Source organism: Thamnophis sirtalis, unplaced genomic scaffold, assembly GCF_051295495.1.
Source record: "Thamnophis sirtalis isolate CommonGarterSnake01/CBP01778 unplaced genomic scaffold, rThaSir2_p1.2 scaffold_6, whole genome shotgun sequence".
Taxonomy (NCBI): domain Eukaryota; kingdom Metazoa; phylum Chordata; class Lepidosauria; order Squamata; family Natricidae; genus Thamnophis; species Thamnophis sirtalis.
In genome coordinates, this window is record NW_028261386.1 from 3,181,793 (window position 1) to 3,194,806 (window position 13,014).

A 13,014-nucleotide genomic window follows, 5' to 3' on the forward strand; every position below is an offset into this window, starting at 1 on the left:
TAAGACACCCCTAAAACCCCTTGGGGTGTCTTTTCTGTTAAGATACAGCCTGTTGTTTCCTTAAACTGGCTTCTACTGTACAGCAGTGGAGTTGCCATGGTAATGGTTTTACAGTACTTCACAAGGGGGCTCCCTCTAGTAAGGGGAAAATCCAACATTAGAAATTGCGACAATGTTCATGGAAGGAGGGCTGGGATAAACAAACACCCAGGCAGCATCGGGTTATCAGCTAGCTAGTTATAATAATTGAGAAAAAGAGATGGGGAAGGAGAAGGAAAAAAGTCGGCACAGGGACCATTTCTTAATGCGTCAGACTCTTGCTAATGCTTTCATCTCCAGCGTTAGAAAAAAGTGGCGCATTGCCAGAAGAAACAGCAGAACGACCATGTTGAACAAGCACGCAAATAATCCAAGCCCTTTTAATGGCCGAATCCCTTTTGTGAAACGGGACAGCCTCCCTAACGTTGCTCAATTAATGGATCTGCATTAATTCTTTATTCAGTTTGAGATTTTTAATCTCCCTGCATGGGGCAGTTTCCAGAAATTTGATAAAAGAAAAACTCAGAATCTGATGGAGGGTTCTCCCCCCCCCTTTCTTTTTATTTTAATGAAGGCTCCATCATTGACTTTGGAAGGCGGGCGATTAAAACCATCGCCCCAATTAATCCAAGGGAAAAATTATGAAAGGGTCCCAGAACCGGTGTGGAGAGCCCTCTACCATTGGTACGGAGCGAATCTGTCTTTGCCGAGACCGGTAAGTACTGAAAATGGACAATGTAACCCTCTAGGTTATTTACTCTCAATCGGGATCTTCAAAACATTCGAATGGAATTCTTTTAATATTCCTAATGATCACCAAAGCCCTTGCCAATTGTTTAATGTAAACTGGTTGACTAAAGATGTAAACCACGGGTTTCAACCTCAAGGCCCGGGGGCCGGATCCAGTGCGCGGGGTGCTTAGATCTGGCCCTCAACCCTGAGCCTGGTGAGAATCGAACTGCCAAATTGCAGGCAGCCAGCAGCCTGCAGAAGTAGCCTGCAATACCGCACTCTAACCACTGCGCCACCACAGCTCATAGGGAACAATGGGTTTACTTAATGACTACCTAAAAAAAAAGGTGAAATAGGGCCGGTCATATGATGATCTTCTTTATGACCATCAGGGCTTACGACCATATTTAGCAGGTGCCATTATATTTATAAATCAAGGGCTACCTGTAATTAGATGTTCAGAGTTTTTGGAACGAGCTCCCTGTGGAGATTTGGACCCTCACCACCCTCCAGGCCTTCCGCAAAGCCCTTAAAACCTTGCTCTTCTGACAGGCCTGAGGCTAATGAGTTTTTGTCCCCCCTCGAATGGTATGATTGTTGAGTGTTTTAAATTGTGGTATTGTTTTGTTCGTGTTCTTTTTTCTTATTTGTACTCCCCCCCCCCCCCCTGACTTGGTTGTAAGCCGCCCTGAGTCCCTCCGGGGAATAGGGCGGCATAGAAATATAATAAACTCAACTCAACTCAACTCAACTTTAAAAAGTTGGATGAACATGCAGTTTATCTCAATTTAATGGGAGGAGAAAAAAAACCTGGTTGAGACATGTAATCTTCAGGGCAACCGTCTCAATTGCAGTATATGGGATTCTCTAGCCAACATAAATCTATTTTTCTGGATGGCAGTGCTACAGCAGCACACCTGGGATGCATCAGGTGGAGGTGAGGGAAAACCTGATTTGGGATTTTTGATATCTCCCAGCATATGTTTTCCATTAAAATATCCCCTCCAACTCATATTCTGCTTTTATTCATAACCCCAGAGTGTTGAGCTTAGTATATATATATATGTACGCCCACGCACAAAATTGGATATCTTTTTGGCTTGGTAAGTTAGCTCTGTGCCAAAATGGGTATTACAGTGCTAAATGTTCATTTTTAAGAGGTTACAGTTGTGAGGGGATTGGATTTTTGTTTGTTTGTTTCTCCACAAGTACAGTGGCATCTTAAAGCAGAGGTGGGGAAGTAATGGGATAATAGTAATTTTAAAAAACCAAGCATTTCCATCTGCCAGCACAAGGTTAATGGATTAGCGCCTGCTGATGGCAACTAAGCAGAAGGGGACAGGAGGGAAGTAAAGAGTAATAAACAGCATGACATGGGGGCATTCAATGTGATGGCCATGAGACAGTGAATCTTGCAAGTTTAAAGAGCCACACCAGATAGCTTGTTCTGCAGCATGGCTGTGATGTGACCCTGCCACCTCTCTGAAATTCGGATGGGTCACAAAAGAGAATTGGTGAAACCATCACCGGTGTACAGATCTGTACTTTGGAGAAACAAAACAACCACTTCACAAACACGTGGCTCAACATAGGACAAGATTCAGCAGCCCATCTGCATTTGAAAGGCAAAGGGCATAATAGCCGGCAGGCTTTTTACACACAGCAAAAGTACATAAACGTGAGCGTCTCTTCAAATGATCTGCTAAATTGAAGGGGTTTTTTTGTACGGATCATGTGACCATGGAGACGCTGCAATGGTCGTTAAGCAAAACCTGCTTGTCAGAAGCTGGCTGGGAAGGTCGCAAAGGTGATCACATGACCCTGGGACATTGCAACTGTCATAAATACATGCCAGGTATCCAAATTTTGATCATGTGACCAGGGGGATGCTGCAACGGTCGTACGTGTGAAAAACAGTCATATGTCAACTATTTTTCCGTCCCATTGTAATTTTGAATGGTTACTAAATGAATGGTTGTACGTTGAGGACTAATTGTAAATAAAAATAAATAAAGAATGGTGATTAAGGGCCTGGAGACTAAAACATGAAGAATGGTTGCAGGATTGGGGTATCCTAAATGGTGTAGGGTCTCCTGCTTGGGCAGGGGTATTGTGGCCTGCCAGTGGCCGGCAGAGCTGGCAGCAGATTCGGAGAGTGAGGGGGTTGGGGAGGAAGAGGGGCCACTCCTGGAGTCTGGGGAAGGCTCTGATGTCAGAGGCAGAGAGGGGACCAGAGCCATATGCCAGTTATCAGCTGCCTTCAGAGTCAGACATCAGTGAGGCAGAAGAACAGCTGGAGCCTGTTCCTGATGTGCACATGCGCAGAGATGCCAGACGAAGGGAACAGCTAAAGAACAGGGGTCAACTTAGAGGTAAGGCCACAGGTGAATGATGAATGGCCCCTCCAAGAGGAAATAAAAGTGGAGCGAAGGGGGAGTGGAGTTTGCAGGAGACAATTAGTTCGCTTAATTGGTTGTGACTCTCGGAGACTCCTTGCCAAGTTTTGCAGATATCGGCCTGGCAGCTCTCCAAGCCAGATAAGGTCTGTGACTGTAAATCCTCCCTTGAAAGACTTTGCTGGATGTGAATGAGCGGAATTCACAGCAAATGAATAGAAGAGGTTTTTGTCCGGGCAAGGAGTTTGCTTCATGCTCTCGGGAAGCCTCGGTCAGAACAAGGGGGTTGGACTGGATGACGTACAAAAGTCCCTTCCAACTCTTGTTAATCTCTTAAAACCTGCTTCCGTTTCCTCCTGCAGGTGATCAGAAACAGCGTGACGGGCCTGCCCGAGCTGGAGCTGTTTCCCCGCTACTTGCTCTTCCTGAGACAGCAGCCGGCTACCCGGACCCAGCAGTCCAACGTCTGGGTGAACATGGGTATGATGAGCCTGAGGCTGTTTCCTCAGCATTGGCCGAGAGGTAACGTAAGACTACAGCAAGAACCCAGCTGCGCAGTAGTTCTCGAGGGGAGGCCGGCTCCACCGCCTAGACTCCGACGCCTGTGCTGCCACAGTGCTTGTAAATGACACTAATGAACCCTTAAAAGCATGGTTGGTGATGGTTGCCCCCCCTTCTCCTCCCTTTCCAAAGGGATTCAAAACTCTCATCAAAGGTCACAGAAGCATTCGGGCGCTTTTTTCCCCCTCGTTTCGAACCCGTTGGCGAGGCCACACTTGGAATGGTGCGTCCAGTTCTGATCACCCTGATACAAAAGAGAGGTTGAGATTCCGGTAAGAGTGCAGAGAAGAGCAACGAAAGAGGGCGAAGGATCTGGAGGTTAATCTTGTGATGAACACGTTAAGGGAATTAGGGTGTTCAACTCTCGGCCTGCAGGCTAAATCTGGCCTACGGGGTGCTTAGATTTTGCACACAGGGCCGCTCTGGAAACTGCGAAGGAGCAGCCCGCGGGCCTCTTCCAGTAAAAATGGAGCTCGGAAGGGCCACGGGCAGCCCTCCCAAGCTCTATTTTCGCTGGCCCAGGATTGCAAGAGGCCATTGCAACCTTTTAAAGCAGAACTCGTGTAGGCTGTGTATGCCCTCCCAGAACTCCGTTTTTGCTGGTAGAGGATTGCAAGAGGCCATCGCAGCTGGAAACGGAGCTCAGGAGTCTGTTTTTGCTGGCCGAGCACTCGGCCCAGTACAGGGGTCCCTTACACGAGTGACATCGAGCTCACGCCGACTGCTTCGGTAACTCCATCCAGACACCTCGTTCTCTGCCGTCCCCGACTTCTTCTTTTGCCCTCCATCCTTCCCAGCATGAGGCTCTTCTCCAGGGAGTCCTTCCTTCTCATTAGGTGGCCAAAGTACATGAGTTTCCTCTTCAGGATCTGGCCTTCTAAAGAGCAGTCAGGGTTGATCTCCTCTAGGACTGACCGGTTGGATGGCCTTGCAGTCCAAGGGACTCAATGCAGGAGTCTTCTCCAGCACCAGAGTTCAAAGGCCTCCATTCTTTGGCGCTCAGCCTTTTTTATGGTCCAACTTTCACAGCCATCCATTGCAACTGGGAAAACAGCCTTGACTAGACGCACTTTTGTTGGCAGGAGGATGTCTCTGCTTTTTAGTATGCTGTCTAGATTTGCCATAGCTTTCCTCCCAAGGAGCAAGTGTACCCGATAATGGGTAAACTCCTGCAGTCAAAATGTTATTGTAATCTGTGTAATCCCAGGTCTTTGGAAGAAAAGCTGTCTGTTGTGTTGACCTTTAATAAGAGTTTGCTTAAACGCTCATTCTAAACCTTCAACTTTGGGTGTGTATGGTTGGGTTGGGTTTTTTTTTACTGCTTCTGCCACCCGTAAAAAAGAGAGAGGGGTCTCAAGAAAGCCCTCCTCCCCCCAATCGATGAAAATCAGTGGCTCGTATTAATCCAAATATGACAAAATCCAGCCAGCTGCTTATCAAAAACGTGATTGAATATCTGGTGGTCGGAGCTGCTGTCCCTTCAACACATCAAAACTCCCCCAATTTGGAAGAGAGGGGATTTTCATAATACACTTGTATATGTGAAAGTGATTTGGTGTTTTTTTTTTCCCCCCCGCTCGGCACTAACGGTGAAATCAACCATGAATCGTGAGCCTGCCCTCCATCCCAACATGCTTTCTTGCTGTAATCTTATTCTTAATCTCTCGCTTTTCGATTGCAGGGGGGAAAAATGGCTTTGTACTGAATACAGAGAGAGGACGCTTTGCTTGATGGTGAAGACGGGTGGGTGGGTGGGGGAACGTCAGGGTGTGAAAGAGGAGAGATGCTTGCTGCCTTACAAAGAAATTGAAAATTCAAAATTTTTGCTGTTTTTCATTAACCTGCATGCAAATAAATCAGGGTTCTGGCATTGCTGGGATCAAGCTGGATGATTTAAGTTTTAAAAGTATTGGTTATTACAAAAGCAGGAATATTTTTTCCCCATCAGATAGGGCCTGCTGATGCATTCACCCAAATTGGGGAAGAAAACACTCAGACAGAATGCTTCAGTAATTTTTTTATTTACTGTATTTTTCAGAGTATAAGATGCACCTTTTTCCCCTCAAAAAAGAGGCTGAAAATCTGGGTGCGTTTTATACACTGAATATAGCATTTTTTGCCTCCCATAACCCCGCCCTCTTCACCAAAATGGCCATGCAGAGGGTTTGGGAGGCTTTCAGAGAGCTCCTGGGGGCTGGAGAGGGCAGAAATGAGCAAAAAGCAGGCCAATTTTTGCTCAATTCCCCCCCCCCTCCCCAGCACCCCAGGAGCATTCTACAAGCCTCCTAAAGGTTATTCATGCCCTTTTTTTGGCCAAAAAAAAACCAGGCATGTTTTCACAGAAAACGGGCCATTTTTTGCTCCACCCAGGAGCACTCTACAAGCCTCCTAAAAGCTATTCATGCCCCCTTTTGAAAAAAAAAACGGGCCTGTTTTCGCAAAAAAAAAAAACGGGCCGTTTTTAGGAGGTCTGCAGAGTGCAAACACTTTTTTTTAATTTGCCTCTTCAAAATCCTGGTGCGTTTCATACTCCAAAAATACGGTACTTGTATTAATTTTATAAATGATTCAAGTTCGACACTTGAACACATCTTCCTCCTATTCTCCCAACACACCTTCCTCCTGCTATTCTCCCCACAACAAAAATCCTGGGAGGTGGGATAGGCTGGGAGAGGGAGAGGGAGGGAGAGAGAGAGCGGGAGGGAGAGAGGGAGGGAGGGAGAGAGAGAGAGAGGGAGAGGGAGAGGGAGTGGGAGTGTTTCCCGAGAGTTAGAACAATTAACCAGTGGAACAAGTTGCCTCCAGAAGTTGTGGATGCTCCAACACTGGAAGTTTTTAATAAACTAAACTAAGATGATTAAAGGCCTGGAGAATACAACATGTAAAGAATGCTTGCAGTATTTGAGTTTGGCTAGTCTAGAGAAAAGAAGAACTAGGGGAGACATGATAGCAGTCTTCCAGTATTTGAGGGGCTTCCATAAAAATAAGAAGGTCAGCTTATTTTCCAAATCACCTGAAGGCAGGACAAGAAACAATGGATGAAAACTGATCAAGGCGAGAAGGACTCTGGAATGAAAGAGAAACTTTCTAACAGTGAGAACAATTGACCAGTGGAACAGAAGTTTTGGATGCTTCATCACTGGAGGTTTTTAAGAAGAGACTGGACAGCCACTTGTCTGAAATGGTGTAGAGTCTCCTGCTTGAGCAGGGGGTTGGACTAGAAGACCTCCAAGGTCTCTTCCAGCTCTATTCTGTTCTAAAATCCATACCCTTCTACAAGAAATGGTTCAGGCAGGGCAGCTAGCAGGGGAAGGCAGATGGATACAGGAAGAGGTTCAAGTTGTCCACTTCGTCTCCCTCCAGTTTCACAAAAGGGCTCCTAAGAGGATCAACCCTACCTGGAGAAGAAACAGATAGGAACCAACCGACCTAACCCTTTTTACACACAGGTGTAAATGCTTGATCCCATTTTGCCACCTTTGATCCCAGGCAAAGAGGTATCGGCCCAATATTTTCACTTACCCAATTTTGCCCGTGTTGAGGGTTGGAGAGGCCTGCAAATGCCATACTTCACGTTAACTTAGTCATTCTGTCTCTGTGTTCTCTGCCCGTTTTTGCTTCGGACTCTGGTCAAAAAGTAAGCCAGAGGGGCCATCCAGACAACTCCTAAAAACACCAGCAAGTCCAGATCGACCCAAGCACATTGATTTGCACGCTCTTGAGCACAGGGGGGGGGAGGGTGCCTCCAACCTTGGCAACTTTTAAGGCTTGCGGACTTCAACTCCCAGAATTCCTCAGCCAGCTGGCTGAAGAATTCTGGGAGTTGGAAGTCCGCAAGCCTTAAAAATTGCCAAGGTTGGAGGACGCCCCCACCCCCCAATACTGCATCTTGCCCCTTTGGCTCTTAACTTCCATTTCCGTCTACTTGTGAACTTAGGGAACGTCCCGTCTCCCAGCGCGCCCTTGAAGAGGGTCTTGGCCTACACCGGCTGCTTTAGTCGCACCCAGACCATCAAGGAGATCCACGAATACCTGTCGCAGAGGCTGAGGATGAAAGAGGAGGACATGCGCCTGTGGCTGTACAACAGCGAGGTAATGACGGAATCACAGAGAAGAAACTATTGGGCTGGAAATTGAAACACTAGTTCTGAATGGTGGGATCCAAGGCCTTTTTTTTTGTTGTTATAAATGGGTTTGGTATTAGGAATTAGTAATTCTGATTGCAGCTTAGTTTAGACATGCTAAGCCAGCCAGCCCCACCCCCACCCCCCGGTAGCCCTCCTGGGATGTGCAGAGCCAGCATACAGATCAGAGGAGGGTTGCTACCAGTTCGCACCAGTTTGGGTGGAAATTGGGACTGGGTCGCCGTACCGGTAGGGACAGCAGGCTGGCCACACCATGAATTGCTTCCCCGGCCGCTGCTGCTTGTTTTTTATTCATTTTTTTCATGTTCTGCGCCCGTGTGCACATGTGCAAAACAGACTGGCAGCAACCCACTCCTGATACAGATAGTCCTCAAATTTCAACTCTTTGTGTTCTGACCCAGCTCCCTAAACACAACCAACCCTCTGAAGTTAACTCAAAGATTTCTTTATTAGGAGCTCCAGCAGTCCTAGCAAAAAGTTTCTCTCTCGCCGCAGGCAAACAGGTCCGTCCGGCCAGAAGATGAATAGTTGTCTGCCATGTCTATTCATCTCTGCCTCCTGCCTTTTATCCCCAGAGCTTGTGTGGGGCTTCGTTAGCAGTGCTGGTATTTCCTTCCCAAGGACTGGCCCATAGATTTCCACTGCTCTCCTCTGCCTTCTGCACATCCACATGTCAGACACTGGACCCAGCTGTTCCTCCTTTTCCTCATCAGCCACCTCCAGACCTGGGGACTCTTGACTCTCGATCTGAGGGCTGACGGACTGTCTCTCTCTCTCTCTGACATCTCCACTCCCTCTTCCCCCCTCTCAGGTTGCCTTGATGTTGACCCTGACTCCCAGGCCACCTCCTTGGTTTGGCCTCTGGAGGGGCTGGCAGCCGACAGGCCACAACAGTTTGTTTAGTGACCATTCGAAATCACGACAGTGCTAAGCAAGTGAATTGTGTCTTGTAGTTACGACTGCCGCTGCAGCCCTGTGGTCATGTAATCAAAATGTGGGCGCTTGGCAATTGAAGTGGGTTTGCAATGCTTGGGTCATGTGATCCCAATGTGCAATCTTCCCAGCCAGCTTCTGACAAGCGAAGTCAGTGGGGGAAACCAGGTTGGCTTAACATATACATGAGTCGCTTAACAACTGCAGTGATTCGCTCAAGAGATGTGGCGGAGGGAAAGGTTGTCAAATGCGGCACAATGGACTTAACTGTCTTACTTAGCAACTGAAACTTTGGGCTTCGTTGTGGTCATAAGACGAGGGTTAGGTTTAGGGTACAGACAGTCCTGGACGTCACTGGCTGCATTATCCCAAGGCAGGGGTGTCAAACTCATGTCTTCTTCACGTGACATATCTTCCTTTGCCTAAACTGGGGGTGAGCATGGCCAGGGCGTGACACATCCAGCCTGCAGGCCATGAGTTTGACCCCTCCCTATCCTAGGGCCGTGTGACCACAATTTTCAACCTTCCTGGCCAGCTTCCAACAAGCAGAGTGAATGTCGGAAGCCGTATTTATTTAACAACCACATTATACGCTTCAAACTTTGCTTCAACCCCCACGGCAAAAAAGGATTGTGAAATCGAGTGCACCTCATTCGACGACCTCACTGAGCGATAGAGGTTCCGTTCTCACTTGCGGTCGTAACTTGAGGACTGTATCAGTATCTGACGGTCACCAGATTAAGAAGAACATAACAATAGCATTTAGGCGTATATGCTGCCCCCCATGGTGCTTTACAGCCCTCTCCAAGTGGTTTACAATGTATTTGCATATTGCTCCCAACAATCTGGGTCCTCATTTTACCAACCTCGGAAAGAGCCGAGGTGGCGCAGTGGTTAAATGAAGCACTGCAGGCTACTTCAGCTGACTGCAGTTCTGCAGTTCGGCTGTTCAAATCTCACCGGCTCAGGGTTGACTCAGCCTTCCATCCTTCCATCCTTCCGAGGTGGGTAAAATGAGGACCCGGATTGTTGTTGGGGGCAATATGCTGACTCTGTGAACCGCTTAGAGAGGGCTGAAAGCCCTATGAAGCGGTATATAAGTCTAACTGCTATTGCTATTGCTATTGCTAAGATGGATGACTGAGTCAACTTTGAGCCGGTCAGGATCGACCTGCTGGCAGTTGGCAGAAGTAGCCTGCAAATACTGCATTCTAACCACTGCGCCACCAGTACACGCGAGGCCATATGTAAATACAGGTGTGTTACGACTGCAACTCAGGATCAGCAAAATGTTTGAATTCAGGATTAGCAAAATGTCTGAATTAACAAGGAAGGGGGCAAGATCAGCTCTCTCTGGTCATCCAATTTTTGCTGTTGCAAGGATAGGGACGCTGACGCACGGTTTTGCTCTCTCTACAGAACTACCTTACGCTTCTAGACGACGAGGATCACACGCTGGAATACCTCAATATTCAAGACGAGCAGCACTTAATTATAGAAGGTATAAGATAACCGTGGCTTTAACCTAATATTCGTGGCTGGCTGTGGGGAATTCTGGGAGTTGAAATCCACATTTCTTCAGGTTGCTACAGTTGAGAAACACTGCTCTTTGCCGCTCAGTCACTGGGGGCAATGTAGTGAGGATTTCCTTGGAGCAACAGAAGGAAAAGAAAGGTCAAACTCCCTTATAACTCGTCACTTATAAAGCCCTTCATGGTATTGGACCTGGGTACTTGAGAGACCGCCTGCTGCCAATCACCTCCACTAGACCGATTAGATCCCACAGATTAGGCCTCCTCCGAATTCCATCCGCCGGCCAGTGTCGACTGGCGACTACCCGGAGGAGAGCCTTCTCTGTGGCTGCTCCGACCCTCTGGAACGAACTCCCTGTGGAGATTCGAACCCTCACCACCCTCCAGGCCTTCCGCAAAGCCCTCAAAACCTGGTTGTTCCGACAGGCCTGGGGCTAAAGAGCTGTTGCCCCCCTCCTCGAATGGTATGACTGTTGTGAGTTTTAAATTATATATTGTTATGCTGTTGTTTTTAAATTTCTTGTCTGTATCCCCCTCCCCGGTTTGAGTTGTGAGCCGCCCCGAGTCCCCTTCGGGGGAAAAGGGCAGCATATAAATTTAATAAATCTAATCTAATCTAATCTAATCCTTTGCTACAATTCCCAAAAGTTCCTATATTATTCCTAATCGCTCCGAATAACACACCCGCCAAAAGCAGTACCCTGAAGCAGTTAAAGAGTCCTCAAAGAACATATTTATTGGATACATCATATCAGCACAGCTGGTGAAAATCAACTCTAAAGTTTCCCCGTGGTTTCAGCCTAATTAAAAGAGCAACCGTTTCCAGGGGTGGGATTGAAAATTTTTAGCAACCAGTTCTCTGTCCGGTTGCTGGGTGGGCATGGCCATCAGGGGCTGGCTTACTCAGCCTCCTTCACCACGGCCGGGGGGAGGGGGCGTGTTTTCACCCTCCTCAGGCTCTGGAGGGCTTCCTCGACCCTCTGGGAGGGTGAAAATAGCCTCAGGAGGTCCTCCGGAGGCCGGAAATGGGCATGTTTCCGGACTTCCGGGAGGCCTGTTTTTCACTCTCCCAGAACCTCTGTGCGGGCCCTGCACTTACCTGGCATGATGAACATGGAGACTCCTGGGATGGGGTGGGCGGGGCCAGCCAGTCCTAACTACCAGTTCAATGAACGAGATGTAAAATTAGACTCCGGTTCACCCGAACTGGTCCGAACCGGCTGAATCCCACCCCTGATAGTTTCCCTCCCCAAATGTCACAGGTCACATTGTCCAATTGAAGTAGTTGTTGGGATACTTGGCCTCTCCTCTCTTTGAACTGACACCTCCTGGGATGACCTTGGTTCCCATAAGAAAGCTTTTCATTTCGATTGCTAGCCAGTTCTATCTACTTCCTCCCCTCCCCCCCTTCAGAGTTTGTGGCAAGCACGAGCCAGCAAAAGATGGCTTCAGCCAGGTTGGCTTCAGAGTTGACACCCTCATTCTTAAAAAGTTTAATACGAGCCTCAGAGGAAAGGCTTGGTTAATTAAGAATTCTTCTTTCCACCCCTCCATTGTTGTATTTTCCCATTCATTTGTCATTGGAAGTTCATATTGCATTTTTAAAAATATGATGACCTTTCCAGAGAGCTGGGGGCCAAATCCGACCCACAACACATGAAAACAAGAGTTTTCATTCAGAAATTTCTCACCTAGAAACATCTGAGGATTTATTTCCTGGCTGAGAACTTTTAATCATTTTGTTGGGGGTCCTTGATGGCAGCAGCCCCAATGCACAGCTCTCCAGCTCCCAACCACATTGTGGTTTCCATAAATATAAGGCTCCTTCTGTCTTTGTGAAGGGGCTGGCCTTCCCATCTCACGTTATTGGAGTCAGCTGCATTCTACATGCCATGGAGTTGATGCCAGCTAAGTGTTGATCTCTTGTTTCTTGCAGTTCGCAATAAAGACATGAGCTGGCCGGAAGAGATGTCATTTATAGCAAACAGCAGTAAAATTGACAGGCATAAAGGTAAGTGTTGCTTTCTTACTCCCAGATCTTCCAGAAGTCAATGTTTAGAATAGAATAGAATAGAATAGAATAGAATAGAATAGAATAGAATAACAGAGTTGGAAGGGACCTTGGAGGTCTTCTAGTCCAACCTCCTACCTAGGCAGGAAACCCTATACCATTTCAGACAAATGGCTATCCAACATCTTCTTAAAGACTTCCAGTGTTGGGGCATTCACAACTTCTGGAGGCAACTTCTGTTCCATTGATTACTTGTTCTAACTGTTAAGGAAATTTCTCCTCAGTTCTAAGTTGCTTCTCTCCTTGATTAGTTTCCACCTATTGCTTCTTGTAGTACCCTCAGGTATTTTGGAAAATAATTTGACTCCCTCTTCTTTGTGGCAAAATATTGGGACCCTGCTATCATGTCTCCCTTGGTCCTTCTTTTCGTTAAACCTGACATACCCAGTTCATGCAACCGTTCTTCATATGGTTTAGCCTCCAGTCCCCTAATCATCTTTGTTGCTCTTCTCTGCACTCTTTCTAGAGTCTCAACATCTTTTTTACATTGTGGCGACCAAAACCGGATGCCATATTCCCAGTGTGGCCTTACCAAGGCATTATAAAGTGGCATTAACCCTTCACGTGATCTTGATTCTATCCTTCTGTTTATGCAGCCTAGAACT

At 47.3% G+C, this 13,014-nt stretch overlaps 1 protein-coding gene across 1 annotated transcript in view; it reads left to right on the forward strand.

The window, feature by feature from the left end:
• Positions 1–13,014, forward strand: part of USP32 (ubiquitin specific peptidase 32) — a 219,618-nt gene that overhangs the window by 161,999 nt on the left and 44,605 nt on the right. Inside the window, exons 15-19 of the mRNA XM_087717114.1 lie at positions 614–754; positions 3,530–3,647; positions 7,666–7,820; positions 10,226–10,307; positions 12,275–12,349. Of these exons, the coding sequence (XP_087573240.1) occupies positions 614–754; positions 3,530–3,647; positions 7,666–7,820; positions 10,226–10,307; positions 12,275–12,349 (571 nt within the window). The remainder of the gene's footprint in view (positions 1–613; positions 755–3,529; positions 3,648–7,665; positions 7,821–10,225; positions 10,308–12,274; positions 12,350–13,014) is intronic.